This window comes from Phaethon aethereus (assembly GCF_964289735.1).
Source record: "Phaethon aethereus genome assembly, chromosome: 1".
In the NCBI taxonomy this organism is placed as follows: domain Eukaryota; kingdom Metazoa; phylum Chordata; class Aves; order Phaethontiformes; family Phaethontidae; genus Phaethon; species Phaethon aethereus.
In genome coordinates this window covers 58,274,891-58,297,116 of record NC_138575.1, presented here as the reverse complement: position 1 = coordinate 58,297,116, position 22,226 = coordinate 58,274,891, and the positions used below count along the sequence as shown (strand labels likewise).

Sequence of the window (22,226 nt, the reverse complement as noted above, 5' to 3'; positions counted from 1 at the left end):
AGGGAAGGCCATCTCCCGGAAGCGAAGAAGAGCCATGTTTCCCCGGGCCGGGGCTTCCAGCCGGTTCCCGGCCTTCCCGCCCTTTCCATCTGGAGGTTTCTGGTGGGTCTCAGCTGGGTGAGCTGCAGCAACGGGCCTTGAGCGGCACCCACAGCCAAACCGCCTTGTATCTGGAGACTTAATATTTTTACGACTTAAAACTCTTTTGATTTAAACAGCAAGGATAAATACCGGTTTGGAGCAATTCAGGGTTTTTTAAGTGTTTTCATTGTATGGGAGGGCAGCCATTCATGTTTGCATGTTGATGCAACTGGAAAAAAGGAGAAAAAGGCCCTGTGAGGGTGAGGAGGGGTCAGGAGTTTGCAAGCAGCTCCTGTAACACTAATCTCCATTCCCACTGAGCCCCCCTCCTGCCCTCTGTGGCCTTTGTATTTGTAATGTCTCTTTGCTTTGAGGTTTTCCGTGACTCTCAGCTCTTTAGGAAATGTGTTGCCTCTGCATCCCGCTAGCCAAGCACTGATTTCTTCTAAACCAGGGCTTAAACAGTTTCCTGGGGGTCTAGGATTGTATTTGAAATTAATACAGGTGGAGAAGCAGCAAGCTCCAAGACAATACCGAGGGGAAAGACATCTCCTGTGCAAAGCCCTGGCTGCCGGGTGCGATGCCTGGGTTTCCATCGGGGCCTGTGCTTGTCTTACAGGGTGGCTTGTGGGCCAGATCTTCCATGCAGTCTGGCTGGTGTATATTTGAAACATTTAATTCCTGACTGTCTGCTGAAAGAAGAATTGCTTTCTAGCTGTCTGAGAAGGGAAAGAGTGGGGCAGGAACAAGCTGGGCACTCTCCTGCCCCTGCCAGCTTGTGAAGAAGTCCTCTTCCCTCACCATAATCTCCTTTAGCTGTAGGGAGGACATCTTGTTGCTTCTTTCGCTGGTGTTAACAGTGAGTCAGACCTCCCAGTTGTTGTTCGCCTGACAAAGCAGTGGTGGAGGCAGCGGAGCTGTCTCTGGGCTTGGAAAGACAACGCTGCAGTTCATCGTTCATCTTTCCATTCGCCTTTGCTGCCACCAGTGACAGGAATGAAGTGCTGCCTCCTGTCCTCCTCGTTCTACCACTCCTGCCTCCTGTGCTGATTCCTTCGCCCTCCTTTCACCAAGCATCGGCCTCTTGCAACAAGGCAGGTGCAGCACTAAAATTGTCAAGAGATAGACAAAAGCTAGGAGAGCATCTTTTTTGGCAGAGGAGATAATTAGGAATAGAACCTCTGCGAGGAAGAAGATCTTTCCATCATCATTACTTTATCTCCAGGCAGCTACTCTAATCCCTCTGGGGACACAGCGCTTTCAAGCATCGTATTCTTGCTGTGTTTTTTTTAATGCTTTAATCCCTATGTAGTTCACCCACTTTTGCTACTAAGCAGCAAGTCGGCGTGAGCTGGTGTGTTTGTGTGCATACGCCTCTGTTCGGGGTGGGGGGGAGCACGCATGCGTATGTGATTCTGGGTTCAATTAAATGTGCTTTGGTTTTGATCAATGTGTCTCCAGGGAGTGTTTCCCTCAGGAAGTGCTGGGACTGGTTGTAAGGATTATTCGTCAGCAGCTCTTAGGTGAAAAGCTAAGGAAAAATGGCCAAACCAAAACTGCAGAGGACCCAAAGATAGGAATGCCGTGTTTTTTGTGATTGTGGTGGGTGATACAGTGGGGCTGCAAGGTAGAGGTGCCTCCTGAGGAAGGAGAGCATCCCGCTGGCCTGCCCCCATCTGCTATGGCTCAGCAAAATGTGGGCAGTTCGTTTCTGGGCCCTCAAGTGCAGGGTTTCTGCCAGCTGCCTCTCTGCAGCACCACAAGCCAGTCAAAGCCTTGCTGGGCCAACACAGCTAACATGTTACATGGTAACATGGTCTCTTAGCGCAAAAGGCAGAAACACGGCTGGCTTCACATCACCTGTGGTCTTTAGTTTCCATACTGAGTGACCAGGTGCCCGTCTGTAGGTGAAGGTGAGCCCAGAGCAAGGGTCCGATTCGCCCCTCTGGATCTGTAAGGAACTGTAATCGTTGCTCTGCTCTGGCTGGTCCTTTCTTATTCACCACTAATCACAGGTGGAAACTCCTTCATCCCTTTGCCTTTAGCAACCACGGTGAAATGTATTAAAACAAACAAGTGCCGTTTGCCGCCCGACATTGGATTGTGTTGTATTCCTTAGCTGAGAAACAGAAATGTAACTGCCGACTGCAAAATATATGTATATATAATATATAATATATATACTGCCCCATGCTTCCTTTTAGCCATCTCCATTGTTGATGGTAGGAGGAGACCGGACGGCAGGCTGACTCTTCAGCAGGTGGAGGGCACCCACAGACTTTGCTTGGCCGCTTCTGGCTAGGTTTTGGGACCTCCCCATAGTCCCCATGAGCACAGGCCCTGCCGTGCCCTGTCTTCTCTCTACAATAATAAAGCAGGGGACTAGAGATTGCTCTCCTGCCCAGGGGCTGGGCGCTGCTCCCCACAGCCTTGGGTAGTACCAGAGGGCCCAGGCCGGGGACTTGGGACACACCGAGGTCCGCCCTGCAGCTGCCCTGGGGTGGGTAAGATGGTCGCAGCAGGAGCGCTCAGGAGGCCCCTTGGGGATGCTGAAACCACATTTCACTGGGATCAGAGCCCCACCATGTTGCGTTGAGCTGAGGGAAGGCAGAGATGGGGATGCTGGTGTGCGGGAATGGGTGGCAGCCGAAAGCAGCCTGGCTCTGCTCCGGAGGAGAAAGCAACCCACTTTGGGACAGCCAGATCTGGTCGTCTGGGCAGGGCAGTGCCCCACGCATTATCCTGCAGCTACTACCTCTAGTAAGGTTTGCTGCCGCAGCACTAGCAGCCGTGCAGGAGCTGTTCCTGTGCCAGATGCTCTGGAAGCACGGTGCGTTCCCCGTGTGAGTGCTGCACGACCCTTAAGGAGCCTTCCTGGCTCCGGGAGGGAGTGGAGGAGGCTCCCGGCAGGACGGAGAAGCGTAGGAAGGCAATTAAGGCAGCCCCCCATTGCTAGGGCAGTGCGGGTCATGGGGGCTTCAGAAGTGTCACCTCCCGGGGACGAAGTGTGGGCTGGCTTGACCTGGTTTGGGGGGACTGGGAGAGGTTGACGTGCCGCAGGGAGCCACAACCTGTGAGCCCAAAGCTGAGGCTGCAGGTGTCAGGGGGCACAGGAGCTCCCCGAAGCCCACCCTGAGATGGGGGTCCCAGGGCTGCCCATGCCCCTGGGGAGGCAGAGCCTGCACGGCTGGCAGTGCCCTCTGGAAAGCTGGGCAGGGGCTGGAGGGGTTCAGGAATTGCAGTGTTTTCTTTTCAAACCCGATAATTAATAGCTGTTAGGCCTGAAGGTTTCCCATTGCCATGTTTGACCTGGTTGTCTTCGCTGCAGGTCAAGGCCCTTTTTAGGGGTCAGGGTTGAGTCTGGCTATGCCATTGTCTTGCAGAAAGCCCAGCAGCAGCAAGTCCTGTGGGTCAGGAAGGGAAATGGCAGTCCCTTTCCTCCCTGCGAAGCCTGTTACCAGCCCCTTGGTGGGGAGATGGAGAGCATGCAGGTGGTATCCATTGCATCTGCCTGTCTCCCCGCCATCTCCCCTCGTGCCAGCTCCTCCTGAACCACCGCAGCCTGACGGTCCTCCTGCTTCTGCTCTGCCCACCTCTTGGGTTTCCTCCATTTATTTCCCTCTTCCCTGCCTCCCCCATCTTGGGTATCGGGACACAACACAGTGTCCCAGCTGAGAGCACCTGCCCCAACCACGAAGCCTTCCCTGCACCGTTGTTAAAAAATTCCTTTTTTGACACCCCCCTCCGTCAAGGATGACTGTGTTGTTCCTCATCTCTTCTGCGCACGACGCGTTGTTTTCCAACCAGCTGCCCTTAGAGAGACGTGGGTCTTCTCCTGAGTGCTCCTGGTTAATTTAGAAGCAAGCAATATGTGTAAGTCATTGTAATTACTCCTTCCAGCCAGCAGTGCCATTGATTTGTTGTCTCCTCCACCTTTTAAGCCCTGTTGCAGGTTCGCAGCTCTTGCAAGGCTTGGTTTACCAAGAGTAAATGGTCCCATCTTGCTCTCCTCCTCCCCACATGGGTGAGAAGCAGCTGCCGCTTTCCTCAGAGAGCCGGGGCAGGATGGAAATCAAATACTTATTCCTACTCATGATTTTCTGTCTTCCAACCAGTTTCTAATCTTTCCGTAATGCCTTCGGTTCCTGAAGAGCCTTATACAGAGATGTTTGCCATAAGCTTTTAAAATGTCTGGGTAAATTATATCAAGTTTTCCTGCATCACCCACCGTCTGTCCAACTGGCTGCGACCCTCTGCGGGGAGAGGAGGTCACCCTGCAGAAGCTGTGCTGCTGGGCTCCCCCGTTTCTCCCGTCCTGTCCCAGCAGTGACAGACGGATCCACGCGTCCCGGGGACGCGGCTGGGCTTGGGACCATGCCAGCGCTGTCTGGCGGGCAGGCAGAGGGCAGCGCCGACGTCCCTACCCGAGCATCTCCTGGTGTCCCCTTTGCTTCTGCTTTTCTGAGGGAGATTCACACAGATTTTGGCGTGGGCTGGGTTTCCAGACTTGGAAGGAGACAGGTTTTGTGCCTATGCCAGCAGCCAGGCTGTTTCTGTCCTTGTTCATCCCCCTGCAGGTCTTCCGCCCTGGCTGGCAGCCTGAAGAGTCCCCTCAGAGGGCTCCTGCAGGTTTAATAGGAGGTTCTTCCAGACCAGTCCCCCTTTTATTTCACCTCCTCCTAAGTCTGGGGCCCCAGCAAAGGTTTTGGACATTTCCTCCTCTAACAGGTGCCATCCTTCCTAATTGTGCTGCTGTTATTTGGGCACATGAGCAGAGGTCACCTGCTGAACCCCCTCCAGTGAGCGATGTGGGGGGTGAGCCTCCAGCTCAGCAAAGCTCTTGAGCATATGCTCCAGCTGAATTACATGCTCGGAGTTTTGGGTTTTTTCTCCAAAGAAACCCTCAACTTTGAGATTTGCTGAAGATGAGAGGCCCAGAGCTTGTTTTATGGCATTAAATACCTTCCAGAAGGAGCAGTGGGGACGGTTCTGGCTCAGTGAAGAGACCACCACCAGCACCCCAGCAATGGTGGGGCCCTGGGGAAAACTGGGTCTTCTGGCTTTACGCTCAGTTTCCCACAAATACTGGTGAGGTTGTGCCTTTCCTAGGAGGGACAGAACCCACTGAGGGGCAAAAGCATTGTACAGACCTGGCCATGGTGGCTCCAAGAGCCGTGCTGAGGGCAAACCAGCTCGTTCCTAGCTAGGTCAGGAACTCATTACTAGTATTTAATTAGATTTATACCCCATGTAAGCTCCTCACTATCACAGTCTGACCTGGAGGCTGTGATTTCCTACTGGTTTCTGCTTCCCTGTCCTGGGGAGGGGGTTTCCTCCTCCATGGAGCGGTGCTTCGCCCCAGGCCCCAGCAGCAGCAGCCTGTTACCCCATGCTGCTCCACAACAGGATAGATGAGGGGTGCCCAAACTGTAACAACCCCCACCCCACCCCGAGGCAATGATACCCAGACGCTCACGATTATAATTTCTGTAACAGCGGCTACGCAGCTGCGGGGCCAGCTGCCTCCCTCCAGGGATGCCACCCTGAGCATCCCGGGGAAGGACACCGTGCCGGCCGGTCCCCTCCGTCCCCACAGCGACCTCACACCCCCCAGGAGGCTCGAACAGAAAACATCACGTTTATTGTCCACAATCAGCTTTACAAAAGAAACGTCCCGACGCGGGCGCGCGTTGGGCCCCTTTCACGAACGTGCATTAGAGAAAGCGCGCGAGCGAGCGAGGAAGAGGGGGCAGCTCGGCGGGGCGCACGAAGGTCACCGTGTTTGCCGCTTGGCACGAGGGCTGCGCCCTGTCCCCACCGCGTTCCCCCCAGCGGGCTGAGCCGCCCCGCCGCCGGCGGGGACCCTGCGTGGGGGCGATGCTGGCTGGCGGGGCTGGCCCCTCTGCCCGCTTCGCCTCCCCCGGGCTGGGGGGCAGCCCTTGCAAAAAGCACAAAGTGGGGCTTGGGGTGGGAGGGGGAGCACTGGAAGCTGGACATTGCACTGAGCAATCATGAGACCCCCAAAATAACCCTCCCACCCCTCCCCAGACACACACACACACACACACACACACGCTCACGTATCGCGACATCGGTGACCGCTCGGTGTGGAAACAGCGTAGTGTCAGGCACTCCACAGGGAAAATACCAGCCCGCCCCATTGCCCCTCTCCCAGTTCCAAGGTTGGCAGCGGCCCCATCCCCAGCCAGCAGCAGCAGGGGACCCAGATGGAGGCAAGGGCAGCAACCGAATCCAGCACCCAGAAGGCCAGGGGTTGGATGGCAGGACTCCAGCCATCACCACCTTCCGTCTCCTTTTCTGCCTTGCTTTCACTCCCTTCAATGGCAGTGCTGCTCCCCCCCTTCTTGGCCAGGACTGGGGGAGATGCTTTGCCCCTCTCCCCCCATTCCCTCCGCCCTCGCTGGCTGTCTGATGCCCCAGCTGGGTGGGGGTCCCTCTCTGCTTCTCTCTGCCTTGAAAGCCCAACTCTCCTCGGGCAGCCCTGCCCGAACAGGCAGCAGAGGCAGGGGAAGGGGCAGAGGGGGGAGCACTGCCCCACCGACCCTCTGCCATCCTCCCTCGGCCACGCTTGAAAACCAGGGTGCAGGAGAAGAAGGGACGGGGTCAGAGGGGAAGGTGCTCCTGGCTGAGCCTTTGGGCTCATTCGGAGTACAGGCTCACAAAACCAGATAGCGAGGCGCTAGAAATAAATAAGGAAAGGCGATGTACTCAGGGGATGCCCACACACTGGCGTCCCACTGAGGCCGGGCCACTCTTGAGGCAGACGGAGGTCTCCTTCCCACTCCCCGTTGGGGCTGACAAGGCAGGGACTCTCGCCATACCGGAGACTCCTTTGGGTATGGCGAGGTCCTCCCGAAACAGAAGCAGGGCAAGGCAAGACCCGGGGGCAGACGTGCCGGGGGGGGGGGACAAGCCACACCGCCAGTGTGGGGGCAAGAGGGAGGCTGCTGGGGCCCCCCCCCCGCCCCGGTATGCCAGCACAGGGGGCTTGAGCATCACCCCGGTGCGGTGGCGAGGCTTGGTGGTCTGGGAAGGGAGAAAGGGGCTCCTCGCTGTCTCCTTCGAGGCTGCTGCCGGGCTCCTCGGCGCTGGGGAGGGGGCGAGGGGCCACTCATGCCTTCCTCCCTTCCTCACAGGCAGTGAAGCCCCCCTTGCTGGCACCCCCGAAGACCTCCACCGCCTGGTCATCCCACTGGATCACATTGCCTTGGAGGTGCGAGGTGCAGTTGGCCAAGCCCAGGATCTCCGCCGGCGCCAGCATGTGATCCCACACGCTGAATTGCGCCAGCTCCCCGACGAAGGCCTGCGTGGCGTCAAAGCGGCCGCCCAGCGTGTCCTGGGAAAGAGCGGGAGAGGTGATGGGGCAGGGATGGGGACAGGAGAAGGAACATGCATCCAGTGGGCAAACAAGGCAAGGGGGAGAGGGAGAAGTGTGGGGAGAAGCGGAGCAAGATGCCCGACGGCAAGGAGGGGAGGGGATGGATGCATGGAGGAGATGCAAGAAGACAAGGTGGGGAACAAACGGGGGACAGAGGGATGGGGAGAGGAAAAAGGAGAAGACGACGAGCGCATGCGGCCCACCCAGAGGTCAGACAAACAGGCAGGAGAGACCCTCGCCCAAGCTGCCAACGCGTCGTGCTGAGTGCTCCTGCCTGTGCCGCTCCCTGCCCTCGCCCCGTTTGGGGGCCGCACCCCTGCCTGGCTTCTCGCTGAGGCAACGTGAACCTCGGCGTCAGGCCGGCACGTACCTGCTCCTGGCCCAGGATGATGATGCCCTGGGGCTTGATGGCATGCCAGGAGGCCAGGTTCTCGCCAGCGCCCCGCTGCTCGCCGTCCTGGTACGCCGACCACTTGCCATCCCGGGTGGTCCACGCCACGCAGACGTGGTGCCAGGCCTTGTCCTTCAGGTTCAGCGGCAGCTGAGCGACCTTTGTGAGACAAGCAAGAGCCCAGCACTTGGTGGGACTGCCGGAGGACCCCGGCATCCCCCCAGACCCTTGCAGAGCAAGCAATGCACCCCCACAGTGGCAGCACCCCAAATTCTACAGACATCTTTGATGTGCTGCTTCTCCCTCTCAAAACGAGCCATCTTCCCCATTCTCCTCATTCGCCTGCCTCCCCGCTCCACCCCAGGCCCCTTCCTCCCAGCTCCTCCACCCTGGTACCCCCAGGAGCACCATTTCCCAGGAGGGTTGAAGCAAGGGAGATGACAGCAGGGGCTTCCTCCTCATCCCCGCTCCGGCTGGACTTACCTTGTCATTGATGAGCAGCTCAAGGGGGTTGGTGCCCCATTCCAGCAGCACGATCTCATTGGCTTGGCTTGGGACGGAGTAGGAGAAAGGGGTGCCGAGCCCTGCCAGGGCCTTGGACTTCAGCCACATGCAGATGGTGAAGGCATAGAGCTCTGGCAGGCTCTTCTTCACACGGGCGTACATGTAGTTGTTCTGCACCGGGATGGTCACCTTGAAAGCGTCAGGAGGGCTGTAGCCCGGTGGTCCTACATGTCAAGGATGGGGAGGAAAGGTCAGGACCCATCATGGGGATGAGGGTTGCCTGTCCTGGGGCTCTCCTGAAGATGTACCTTGGGGTAGGGACCCGGTCCCTGCACCACCTCCATCCCCATCAGGCAGGACTCACCATGCTCCAGCTCTGTCACCCGGTTTTGGAGGGAATTCAGCTCCTTCTCGATGTCATGCTGCTGCTGGCTGCGGTCGGTGCTGGCGGCCTGGCGCTCCTTCTGCAGGGTCAGGATCTTGGAGAGGAGCTGCTCCTCCAGCTGCTCCATCTTGGTGTGGAGGGCGTCCCGGGCGAGCGCTGGGGCGGTGGGCACCGAGCCGTTGGTGCGGGCTGGCAGCTCCTGCTGCACTTGGCAGCAGCCGCCGCAACAGGGTGGGGAAAGGAGGGAGAAATGAGAAAGTTCAGCATGGTGTCATCACAAGAGGTTAAATAAGGACATGCCCAGCCCGCGCCACCACAGGGAGTGATGAGACCACAACCCCACATCCGCAGCAGGGTCTTCTCCCAGAGCCTCCAGCTGACTTTGTACCTTGCCTCTCAGAGCCCCCATTGAGTTCATTACTATGAAATGAAGCTTGGCTGCTCTTACTGACTTTCTGCCGCTTCAGAGACACGGCAAGGACGGGACGCGCAGGTGCTCAGGTCATCCCTTGACTCTGCTCCCATGGGCAGCCTCCCACCAGGAGGGGACAATGCAGGAAGGAGCTCGGGGCTCCCCTCTCTGCCACTCGTGAGGCTGCTTCGCCACGGCCGGCACGTTAACATTGCCCAACAGGGCTATAATCCTCTTAGCCCAGCTGAGCTGGTGTGCAGGGGTGCGTGCACATACGCCAGGTTGGGCAGGTAGCTCTCCGTAAGTGTAAGCCAGCCTCTCCTGGGCCATGGGGATGCCACAGAGAAGTGGGGCCAGTGGCCAGGCCATCGTATCTCTGGTCCTCAAGATATGACTCACCATCACCTGGGGACACTGAGCATGTCTTGTCCCATCAGGGTTAAAACCCAGACTGAAACTCTTCACTTGGCTGATCCAAAACCCGACACCTGGCAAAGATGCTCTCAGCTGCTACTGCACCCTGCAAAGATCCCAGATCCCACCTCACTGATAAACCCCATCCCAGCTAGAAGAAAACCATGCTGGAAGGGAGAAGGTGCCCCTTCTTGATGCTCCTGGGGTTTCTCCATAAATAGCAACCCTCTCCCTTCCCCACGTACTTGGCACATCAGGCTCTCTGCCATGGAAAGATGGTGACCACCTTCTCCGTGCTGCCAAAGCTTCCTGAAGGTGCCAGAGAGGCTGTGGTGGCCCCTGTGTTGGCCTCTGATAGACCTTTGGCAGGGGCCACCACAGCCACTCTGGCAGCAAGAGAGATCTGCAAGGCTGCTTCAGCCCTGGACATTCATACGGCTTGTGCTGGTGGGACATGGGGTGATGGCTTCCCTGCTGATCTGGACAGGCCCTTCCCAGCCTCAGAGCTGGCCTGGAAGAGGTCACCATGCTCAACTGTGGTTGTGGCTTCCAGCTTTTTCTTCTTCCCTATATCCCACTGTTCCAGGATGGACTGGACCTGATGATCACGCACACAAGGATGAAGGGGGATGCCTGCTGCTGTCACCCCAATCTTTCCTATGCATCATGAACAACAGAGTGGGGGGAAGGTCGGAGGAAAGCTGGGTTTGGCTGGGCAGGATGCAACTTGCAACCTGGGTGGATGGGAACAGCGAGGAGAAGGTAGCAGGGAGAGAGAAAGCGAGAAGGTGGTGTTGGTGTGAGCACAAACAGCCCCGCACCGGGCAGCAACACACTCAGGCTGCAAATAAGAGGGAGGCTGCGATGCCCTGGAGCCTGGAAGAGCCTCCAGCTCCAGGGTCTGCCGGGGCAAATCCACCCCACACATTTTGTGAGGAAAACCAATGCAGAGAACCAAAACCCAGCAAGACAAGAGAGGGCGCGCAGGGGACATCTGCCAGCGCTGACCAAACGCCAGCTCTGGCTGCCGGCTTGTTCGGCAGCACTGGGGATGCTCTTGCGGAGAGCAAGACCTCTCTGGGAAGGTAAAAGCACCCGGCAAAGGGCATCCTACATTTGGTAAATCAGGGAGGGACTAGCTGACGGGGAGGGAGCTTTATCCTTTTTTTTGGGGGGTGGTGGTGTCTTGGGGACCCGCTGGTGCAGGCGGCTGAAAGGCAGGGGAGGGCTGGTGGGAGGGAAGGAAAGGCGAGTGGAAAGGTTAATTCTCATCCTCTCCGCAGGGATAATTCCCACCCGGGGCTGCCCGCGCTCACATCCAAGCGGAGCCGGCTGTGCTGGTGGGGGGCAGCGCGGGTGGGATGGGGGTCACCTTTGCCTCTTTGCCCGCATCCCCCGGGCTCTGAGAGCTTTTCTCATCCCTTCAGGCCGCCTGGCTCCGGCGGAGGCTGGCGCGCTCCTGTCTGCCGCACGCTTTGATTGCTCGAGCTGCGGGTTTGGAGCCTACGTCCCTGCTTTCGTGCACAGCTCCATCTGTTAATGACGAAAAAAGAAAAGGCTGGAAGCTTTTGTCGCTCTCACTAGCCCCCGATAGCCTGCCCTACGTTATTCAGTAGTGACTGAGCGCTTTTTTTTATCCTCCCCCTTCCTCCTGTTTTTCTCCCCGCTGCTATTTTCTTCCCTCTGTAACTTTTCTCCCTATGGCTTTTTCATTTCTCTGGCTTTGGAGCATCTCCTCTTGATGCTCCCGTCCATGCACGCACACGCTGTCTCTCCCCTTTTGCTCAATTCCTTCCCCTTCCCTGAGTTTTTCCCCCTCCATCCCTCCCTCCAGCTCTTCCTGGCCCCTCCAGCCTGGCAGCTGGGGCACCGATAGCCGGACCCACATGGCTGGCCAAACCATTGCCTACCCCATGTTCCTGCTGCCAAGGGATGCAGCTGATACCCTCATCCAGCAGACTTTGGGAGCCACCCCATCATCATCCCAGTAGACACCACTCCCATTCCTGCGGCCAGACCATGGCCGGAAAGGTGACCGGACCTCCCCATCCCACCCCCTGCAGCTGGGACATGCCAGACGATCCCACCGGTGCTGGGCTGGGCAGCATCCCCTAACCATCCTCTGCATCTCCGAGCTGCCGCTTGAGCACCTTCCTCCCAAATCAAATTATTTGCAAAATTATTAATGCTAGATGTGCAGCTGTTATCTACCAGTGACCTTTTGGGGGGGGGGGGGGTGGTATGCCTTCTCCCTGGCTGTTCGGCAGGCGCCCGGCTTCCCATCTGCTGCTGCACAGGCAGCAGGGGAGTGGGCAGCGGGTGCGGGGGAGGCTTGCTCAACGCTTTTTGGCCACCGGAGCCAGCAAAAAAAGATTGAAAGATTCCAGGTAATATTAATCACGTTAAATGTCAGCGGCTGGCGGGGAGAGGCAGGGGCTGGGGGCCGCGGGGCCGGGGCAGCCATGTCGGCGTGCGCTTGCTTGGGCTGTAGCCCTCGGTCGGCAAATGCACTTTGGTTTATGTAAGGAGATCAGAGCCTCATTTACTAATGCACCAGCAAATCTGGGCCCCACCGCTCCCCCTCAGCCGCTGGCATGCGAGTGCCCACCTTCGCTGCTGAGATGGGTGGGCAGGACTGTGGGGTGATGCCCACGGGATGGTGCCCCAGCACACCCCACGGATCACGATGCTGACCTGGGTGAGAACACACAGGGGCTCCATCCCCTTCCCTGGACCCACGAATCCTCCCCGCATCGGCCACAGCCTCCCAGCCTACCCACAGCTCCTCCGTGGCCACTGCCGCGCAATGGTCACTGCCATGGGATAGCAAACCCACCACGCCGGGGGTTTTCGGACCCTTTTGGACCCAGGCAGGAGCTCGAGGGTCATGAAACTCAAGGAGGGACCAGCGAGGGTGGGAGGTGAGCAGGGGTACATCGGCGTTTCCCTCCTCCTCCTCCTCCCAGGAGAAGAGCTGTCTGGTCTGCTGATCCTGTCCCCCTCAAACCTTGCTTGGGGCCTGGGGCTGTCACGATTTGGGGCTCTCCATCCCCACTCTCGCCAGAGACAGAGGCAGGAGGGAGGCAGCTCCCACTCCTGTGCCCTCACCCACGGCTTTGCAGCCAGCAGCCGGCTCAGCAGCCACGCCGGCGCAGCCGGGCCGGCACGGCCGCACGCCGGCTGAGGAGCAAACAGGCTGTTACAGCTCTGCCGAGGCCGGGTCCCCTCTAGGGCCCCTCGGGCTGTCCCCCCGCCCGGTCAGCTCCCCTTCAAGGGACGATGGGGACGAGGATGGCATCTGCACCCCAGTACAGCCCAGGGGGCCGAGGCGATTCCCCCCGCCCGCCCTGAACCCGTTTCCATTTGCAGTGGTAATTAAAAGCGTGGAAAAGGAGCATCTGGGCCCCCGGCGCTGCATGGCGAGATGCGCCTGAGCATAGGGATGGGAGCACGTGTGTGGACACACACGGGGACACACACCCCCAAAACCAGGGGGAAAAATCCCAGCCACGCTGCTGCGCAGGAGGAAAGGATGAGCGATGCCTTGGTGGGGGGTTAGGAGGAGGTGAGGGAAGATGTCCCCGTGTGAATGCCACACCGGTGCTCGCCCATCCCTGCCAAAACAGCGGCGGGCTAAGAGCAAGCCCGTGGGGACTGTCCCTGCAACGCCCCCCCCACCCCAACCCCCGCCAGGAAACCGTGCTGCCAAAACTAAGAATCAAATGACTTAATAGGTTTTTCGGCGCATCGATAAATCTTGTTATGCTTTACAGCCAGGGCTGAGCGCACCCGGATTAGATCAGTTATCTTCCGCCAGCCTCCGCCCCGCAATCCCGGCTCCAGAGCCTCCAGCAGTAATCCCTGGTGGCAAACCTGCTGCCTGCGGGACATGCCCTGGGACGCAGCCGTCCCAGGGGGACCCACGGCATTTTGTGTCATCCCTCTCCTGAGACTAAGCCACCCCAGGGCTTCCTCCCCTTCCTTCCCTCCTGACAGGTTTTGCGGAGCCTCTGGCACACCGGCAGCCACCCTGGGACCATCCCTGTCCAGGTCACCTTTTCGGGTGATCACCACCTCCCTTTAGGATGGTGCCCTAGGAAGGTTCCAGGGCAGATGGATGGAGCCATGCGGGATGGAGAGGCACAAGCACTCCACCATCAAGTTTTAGGTGTCTGTTCATGGAGGCGGGGGGCGGGCAACCATCACTGCACGGCCGAGGTGTGATGCCAGGGCTCAGCTGGCCAGGCTGCAGCCGGCACCGCTCCGGCCCAGCCGGCACCTTACGGCAGGCTGGAGCCAGGGCAGGCGAAGTCCAGCTCACCTGCGACACGCTGCCGTTTCCCGAGCCAGCAGGGCTCGCCGAGCCGTGGGGTGCTGCATCTCCCCTGCAGAGTACCCTTGGGACCCTCGGGTCCCTGGCAGTGCTAAAGGGAACATTTCTGGTGACGTGCGGCTTGGCTTCCTCATCAGTACGTGTGCGCACAAGCCTCGACCCAGCATCGCTTCAGGCTCCCTGGGCACACACAGGAGCCTGCTCCAGCCCTTGTGAGCCTCATCCTCCTCCACCCCAAACCTCCCACCATCGCCAGAAACCCCAGAAGAGGAGCCAGGGCAGCTCAGGGGTGATGCTGCCCCTTGGAGAAGGGGGAGAGCATGGCCAGAGAGCAGCTAAAGGCCCAACAGTCTCCGAAGTTCAAACTGATGTGCCGGGCACCATCCCACCATGCATCACCTGGTCGTCATCCACACACAGATGTGTATGTGCGGGGGCTTTTTTTCTTCCCCCCTTTATTTCTGGGTGAGCATGTCTGCTGTCTGCACATGCGTTTTAGCCCAGTTGTGTTATCACACTTGTGGGAATCCATTTGTTTGGGGCTGCAGTGGGGCTTTGGGGTGGCTCTGTCCCTTCTTTTAGCTGCATCAGGCTCCAGGCATCTTGCTCAGCCAGGCTGTGCATCCCCCTCTCCCCACACGTGCCTCTGTGCATGCGTGTGCATTACCCTGGCAGCTCACAGGTGCTTTCTCCGGTCTCCAGCTCTTTCCCTACACATGTGCATGTGTTTACTTGCCTTTCCCTGTTTTTCTATCCCTGTTCGTATGTCCATCCATTATGATAACGTTCCCTCCCGATCTCATTTCCCAGCCTGTGACCTTAGTGGCTCTGAATTTTCCACCCCTGCCGGGCTGCTACTGTGCCCACATGCCTGTAGTGCGGGGGCAGAAGGGCAAAGCTGGGAAGAGGGACCCCATGAGGTGCTGCTGCCTGACCCCACTCCCAGCTCCGCACTACAGGGAGGAGTGGAGAGGGCAACAGGGAACCAAATGGGAAAATTAGGAGGATGAGGACTCGCAGGAGGTACCTTGTGAGTGGCTCTGGCTCCCAGCAGACCTCAGGGGACCACACAACCCCCAGAAAAGATGGGACGTCTGGAGGAAACCCCGCAGGGAAACCAGACAACTCCCCTCCAGCAGCTCTTCGGTGCCCAAACTATCGCCCCAGACATATCCTGCAAATTCTGCCAAGGTCCGTGTGACTACTGAGCTCACATCATCCCAAATAAATTGACACACACGTGCACCCTACGATGGGCCCCATCCCAGGCATCGCAGCAGAGCCTTTGGTGCCACGCTGAGCCTGCCGGGCACACGCTGCACAGGTGGTACAGCCTGGGGACCAAGGGTTGGCATCTCATGTGCCACCAGCCCAATGCCACAGCGATGGGCACAGCGAGCGGCACCAGCAGTCCCCTCCTCTCTACAGCTCCTACAAACTGCACAGGGAAGGGGTCCTGGGCTCGCAGCAGGTGGCACCGCACTTTACTTTGAGACGTCCCATCCATAACTGCAACGGGATCGGATGGGATTTACCTTCCTGCCAAAGGGCAGGATCTGTCCCCGAGCTGCCCTCGCTCCAGTGGAGGCCTCAGCAGGGCTACCGGGCGAGCGAGGCACCCTGCCTGGGTGCAGGCGGGGGGAAAAGCAGGGCAGCCCCGGCCCCCTGGGACCACCCTGCTGCAGAGGGAAGAGAGGAGGGCTGAGGGTGAGCCCCTTGCCCCGAGGCAGAGACCTCGGGGAAGAGCCTAGCAAGGACAACCTTCCTGAAGCCTTGCTAAGGGGACGAGCTGATTTGGGGGATGTGTGGCTGCAGGCCTGGGGACCTTGTCGTCGTCCGCCCGCCCGTCCCCCCGCCCCCCCGGGAGCATCCCTCGCACCTCTATCCGGTCGATGCGGTCCTGGAGGGCGCGGACGGCCTCCTCCAGCTCCCGCACGGCGGGCGGCTCGGCGGGGGGGTGCCCCATGGTGCCGGGGCGCGGGGCGGCGCGGAGACCGGCGGCGGCGGCGGCGGCTGGGGGAGCGGCGGCGGCGGGGGCTCGCAGGCCGCCCTCGCAGCGGCTGAGCTTGCCGGTGAGCTCCCGGATGGTCTCCTGGTCCATGCGGATCCGCTCCTTCTGCTCCAGCGCCGTGCGGCGTAGCTGGGCCGCCGCGCTCCGCAGCGTCAGCAGCTCCTCGGGACCGGTGCCGGTGCCGGTGGCCGGGCACTCGGCGCTCAGAGGCGTGCAGACGAAGCGGCTGAAGAGCGGCGGCGGCCCCCCCGGCAGGCGCGGCCCGGCGCTGGCCAGAGCCTCGGCGGGGCCGTGCAGCGCTCCCAGCCCCTTGTCGGCGGCGGGCAGGAGGGCGGCGGCGGCCGAGTCATTGTCGGCGGCGGGGGCGGCGGCGGGGGCGGCGGAGCCGGCCGGGTGGACGCTGGCGATGATGCAGATGATGGCCCCCAGGAAAGCCAGCATGCCCGCCGCCAGCAGCACCGCCAGAAACTTCAGGGTGGCAGCGGCGTGGGGGGCGCGAGCCCGCGGACGGCGAGAAAACAAAGCGGGCGAGGATGGAGGGAATGGGCGGCGCGGGAGGGAGCCGGCGCGGCGGGGAAGGACGGCACCGGCAGCAGCACCGGTACCGGGGCCCCGCCGCGCCGCGCTTATAGCTGCCGGGCCCCGCCCCGCCCACGGCCCCGCCCACTGCCCCGCGGCCCCGCCCCTCTCGGGGCCCCCTCCCCAGTCTGCGAGCGGCCCGGGCAGGGGCACCCGCGGGCACCTCGGGGACCGGGGGCAGCCGGGGGTCGGGGTCGCTGAAAGCGGCCCGGCCGGAGCCACCAGCGGGGGGATGGGGTGCTCCTCCGGGACAGTCCAAGGGAGGATTTTCCCCGGCGAGGTGCTTAGGCTGGAAGTAAAGGGTCCCTCGTTACCCTGGGGGCCAACGCCTGGCAGTCGGGCGTCCCCGGGGAGGCTTTTTCGGGATGATGGCGAGTCCTTCTCTCCTTGACTTTCTCCTAAAAATTAAACCAGCGACCTTCCGGCTCTTGGAAATGCCCCCTCCAGGAGGGCGGTGGGTTGGCTGTCCTGCTCTCCCACCCCAGACAGGGCCGTTGCCTCACCCCCCTGCCCTGCACACCCACGCCTTCCAGTTTGGAAATAAATACCTACAGTTAATCTTCCCCTACCATCACTTTACCCTAAACCGCTCGTAAAGAAGACACCTTGCTCCGAGAGCGTGCTGGCCTGTCCGACACGAGCAGTGCCGAGCCCTCTCCCCTGCTCCAGGCACACCGGGGCCTCGGCTGTGCCGTGAAGCCCAGCCGAGGGGAGCAGTGGGGGGAAAGCAAACAAAATCGATTTTAAGGTCTGCTCAGTCATGGCAGGAAACCCTTCCTAGCCGGCGGGGAAGCGGCAGCGTGTGTTTGACACAGCTCCAGCGCTGGGTATGAAACACCAGTAAAGATTACATCTCCGTCCCCCCAGGCATGTTTGAGCAGATAGCAAGGGAGCCAGAGCTACAAAGGCTCCTCAAATTCAGCTTCTTGGGAGGAGAGGGTGGGGAGCGGGATGCCACCGGCACATCCTGCCCACCCTTTCTCCCTGCATGGCACCCCAGCCCCCCAAAATCCTCACCCTGGAGCCAGCAAGAGGCCTGCCTGGCTCGCGGTGCTGGGGGGCTGCAGGGAAGAGGGGAGGAAGGTGGATGGGGCAGTTTAAGAAGCGGGGAGAGGTACGAAGGGCGCCGTGGGGAGGAAAACGAAGGTGGGCATGGATGGGGGCGAGAAGGCGGGTGCGGAGAAAGCCCAGCGACCAGCACCTGGCCCTGGCGGTGAGGCCAGCGGGCGCTCCAGGCGGGCGAGCGCTCGGTGCGGTGGGACGAGTGGGCGCTGGTGCAGGATGCAACACAAATGGAAACCTGCTCCCTGCGGCACGAAGGGCGGCCACCGGCCTTTGACCTGTCCCTTCCTGGCGGTGGCCGGGGATTGCACCCCCCTGCGTCACCCCCCGCCTGCAGCGTGCCCACCCCTGCCAGCAGCCCGGCAGGAGCGGACTCGAAATGAAGCTATGTGGGTGCTGGGCCAGCCCACCCCACGGCGTGCAGATCAGGGTGGGGAGTGCATCTCTTTCCTGCATGCCCTGCAAAAAAAACTACCGCACGCCTCTAAGAGGCTTTCCAGGTCCCAGGCTGGGGGAAGCGATGCCGTGCTGGGGACTTCGCACTGGCCCGGCCACCCAGATTTTATTGCCAGAGGCTGCGGGATCACAGCGGCAAGGTTTATCCCACCGCTGTGGCAGCGAGTGGGGTGGGTGAGCCCCTCCACACCAGCCCCAACCCACTCACCCACACCAGGGGCTGCGGGAAGTGGAAGTGTTGAGTGCCGCAGCAGGCACGGCTCACTGTTCCCAGGGTCCCGACATCTCCCCCTCCATCAGCAGGGACCACAACTTCTTCCCGGTGACATACAGGTGGCAAGAATAGATTTTCGCAGGGGGTGATGAGTCAGGCTGGTGAGTAGCCAGAGCAGCCTCCCTGTCCCGGGAATGACGATTCAAAGATGCTGGGCGGGCAGCCGGCTCCATGAGGACATGGTGATGCCGAAACCCTGTCCTGTGGGCGACGGGGCAGGGAGAGGCAATGGGGGCTCTTTGGGGAGCTCGGTTTTGAGCAGGATTGGTGACAGAAGCTGGTTTTAACAAAAGCTCAGGGATTCAGCCCAGAGGGACAGGGAGCGAGCTATTAAGGGATTTTCTTCCATCTAATTAAGGCCCAAACAGTGTCTTGGGCTGGCAGCGCTCCCCAAGGGGCGGCTGCGGGCAGGGCAATGAGAGGGACCTTTGGGATGGGCTGCTGGCACAGGGGGGAAGGACATCCTCTGCTCTGAGCCGGGTGGACCCACTGCCCCCATTCAACCCTCCCTGCAGGAACAAGGCAGCCCCTCGCCCGGGGGAAACCCTGGCCCACTTGTGCTCAGGCCAGCACAGTGTGGGGCTGAGGAAAGGGGAGAGCCTTTTCCCAGGGGAAGGGAACCCAGGGCCTCTGAGGTGGGGGAATCTCCCCCCAGGGCTATCACCCAGCTAAGGGGCACACCCAGGGCCACCCTAATGGGGCAAAACGGCTCCTCCACACTCCTCCACCCCGTAGACCCAGCTCCACCTTCTCCTTAGACCAGGAGCCTTCAGTCCATCTCACTTGGGGATCTGCAGACTCAGTGTAGCGTGGAAATCCTGGTTTCTTCCATTTCCAGGTCTCATGGCCCTGCAGATGCGGCTCGCATCACCTCACCCCGGTTTCGAGGTCTGCCTGCACCAGCACACTTGTGCAGGACCTCATTGGATGTGTCCGGTCAAGCCTGGCGTCTACTTCAGCTCCAGAAAACGAGGGTCAGAGGTAGCTTCATTTGCTGTACTGGGGTCCAGGCAAAAGCCTGCTCACCTCTCAGCAAAACCAGCGGCGAGGGAGGGGGCGCTGGCCCCACAGGCATTTTGGCATGCAGCAGAAGCAAGGCGAACCCGACGGCACGAAGCGAATATCAGACCACCTTGGCCGCACTCTGCTTCGGTGGGCAGCATTCCCTGCTCCCGGCCAGCCAAGACACGTCACTACTTGGAGAGAGCTCTCCTGCAGCTTGCTGAGCCTTGGAGAGGCATCTCAAGTACCTGTGGCCTCGGCTGGCCAGACAGTGGCTCTGCCCCAGGAAACCCTGGCTCAGCCTCTGTGCAAGACCCAGATGACCATGCAGAAGAGCAGCCCTGAGGATGTTTTGGTTGACAGCAACGTGCCGCAGTGGCAACACCCTTTCCCAGCACCCTGAAGTAGACTTCCCACTCCTCTCCCCACCTGAAGAGCACCTCATCACCTGAACCCCATCTGCTTTCCCTGTCACATCTCCCACCTGAAATTTTACTGTAACCTTCTTGTACAGTTTCTACAGGCTAGAGACTAATGGTGTGAGTGGGGCCTTGATTACACACATTAAGTGTGTTTTTCACTGTATTTCTTCGAGTAGCATGTCGTAAAGTGCACTTAGGCACGCATTTTGGAGTTGGGAAGAGCCTAAAGCATTTTTCAGCCACTGAGTGCTAGGATCTTATTTCAATTTTAAAATAAAAGGATGGGGGAAACCCATGAGAGGTTCTCCAAGCACGTTGGAAGAAGGTGTTCAGGTTCATGTGTTCAGGTTTTGGCCTTCCCAAAGTGTCACCCCTTAGCTCAGTGTTACCAAAGTCTCACTTGGCTGTTGCTGGAGCTTCTCTGTCTCCGGCAAGGTCCAAGAGCCAAACCAGAACTGACCCATGGCACATGAGGAGGTTACAAAGTGTGTTTGTATTTGACTGCAGAGCTGATTGACACTGGCTTAGGTCAGATGTTTCCGTATCCCCACCAGCTCTGCAGGTCACAACCCACCCAAGGAAGAGAAGACAACAGGGTTTGGAATGTAACAATTTATTGGGGTTAATTTTTTATTTTTTTAAATTTTTAACTCCCCATTTCTGGCATTGATACAATATTCAAGAGCAGCAGAAAGAACAAAATGTACAAGAATACAAGAGTAATCAGCACAACCCCCACCCCCAAACCTGGAGCAAACCATTTTCTTGTGGGAAGTGCCAGGGGAAGGGGTGATTCAATCGCCCCTCCAGTGGCTACATCTCCCACCCATCCGCTCTAGACAGAGTTTAGCCAGCTGGGAACTGGATTAAAAAAAACAACAAACAAAAAAACAATAAAACAAAACCTGAACAAACTATATTTAAAATGAAAATTGCAAGACAAAAAAAATATAGATATACAATTCATCCGTGCACAATCCTTAAATGCATTTTTTTCCAAAATAAAAAAAATTACAAGATACATATTTAGGTTTATTTTAAATTAAAAAAAATTACCACCTTCACTCTGTATGCCAAGTGAGGGGAAATAAAGAGACAGACGGGTTGCACCAGAACCATCAGCACTCTAGGAGTTAGGTCTGACCTTCTCTAAGAGAAAGGATAAGGCTCTGATGCTGCCACAACTCAAGCACAGGCAGAATCTGAAGCACCCAAGTACCACAGAGCTCAGTGGGGTAACTCGCCTGCTTGAAGTTCAGTATTTGCAGGAATTTGCAGGATTTAAGCCTAAGCTTGGTACTGGGGAAGGTGAAAGGAAGGAACAGATGACGCAGGCCCCTGTCCTCCACCACCACCAGACAACTTTCTATCCAGAAAGAAAACAAACAGGGGAAAGGGGGGGGGGGGGGGGGGAAAATCCCAAAATAGAGTCCCTCCTCTATTCTTAATGAGCGCACAAGACTTAAAAGGCAGGGGAAGAGAAGAAGGAGGGGAGGACACCATGCCAAGCTGTTGGTGGGCACAACAACTTTTTTCTGAAAAAAGTCATCAATTTTTGTTGTTGTTCTGTTTGAGAACTTGACCCAAGACTACAGCAGCTGGGGCGCTGGAAGCAGCAGGCTCCCTCTAGGACAGCTGAAGAGCAACCTACATGCTGCTCTGCCCAGAAGGAAACCCCCAGCACCCCCAAAGAGCGGAGCGCAGCTGGGGGCCTGCTGGGGAGCATGTAAGGGCCCTGTTAGTCCTATGAGGCCCCGAAGCCCCACGAAGTGCTTTGATGCACCCAGCCATGCACCTGCGGTTCAGTGCAAGCTCTAAGCACTCAGCTGAACAAGGAACGAAGTCAAGAACCGGGGCCCTGTGACGGGAATTAACGCTTCAGCTGCTTGTCCCGACCATGCCCCTTCTCTCCCACTAGGCAGATTTTCTGAGCCACTGCTGAAGCTGGCATCACCCCGACTGCATCTACCCGCTCTTCTGTCACCTTACATCTTCCCTACGCTGCAGCACAGTGCTTGCTGCCCATTTCCCTGCTCCGCGCACCCCGGCAGCACGGAGGGCATCCCCACTCCTCCACCCCCGTCTCTGCTGGCACTCTCGGATGGGTGCCTGGAGGGAGAGGGCTCAAAGCACGGCATGCACCTGAGGTGGAAGGACTCACCCCAAGGATCATGCTTTTGGATGGTCCTGGGGACATTTAATTTCCCACCACAGAGAAGCTGGAAGGGACAGGAGAGCTGCCAGAGGCAGCCCAACACCATGGGAAGGGCAAAGTGACTACACTCCTGGAAGGAGAAATTTTAAAAAAAGGCAGAAAGAAGAACTCAGGGCCCTGCGACACCCTTACAAGCGAGGCAGGTGGGACACGGGGCACCTCAGATGCACCACGCAGAACACATGCAAAGCTGCTGGTGCCAAGGCTGTTGACCCTGTACAATCAAGGGTGCAAACCCCACTAGCCATGTCAGTCTGACACAGGGCAACACCAAAAGGTGGGAGAA

The 22,226-nt window shown here is 58.9% G+C and overlaps 1 protein-coding gene across 1 annotated transcript; it reads right to left on the bottom strand.

The window, feature by feature from the left end:
* Window positions 1–7,088: 7,088 nt before the first annotated feature.
* NPTXR (neuronal pentraxin receptor) lies at window positions 7,089–16,491 on the bottom strand. The gene is made up of 5 exons (XM_082014472.1): window positions 15,799–16,491; window positions 8,740–8,962; window positions 8,355–8,599; window positions 7,851–8,030; window positions 7,089–7,438 (listed from the first exon to the last, which is right to left on the bottom strand). The coding sequence occupies exons 1-5, from the start codon at window positions 16,369–16,371 to the stop codon at window positions 7,214–7,216; spliced, it is 1,446 nt and encodes a 481-aa protein (XP_081870598.1). The 5' UTR covers window positions 16,372–16,491; the 3' UTR covers window positions 7,089–7,213.
* Window positions 16,492–22,226: the final 5,735 nt, after the last annotated feature.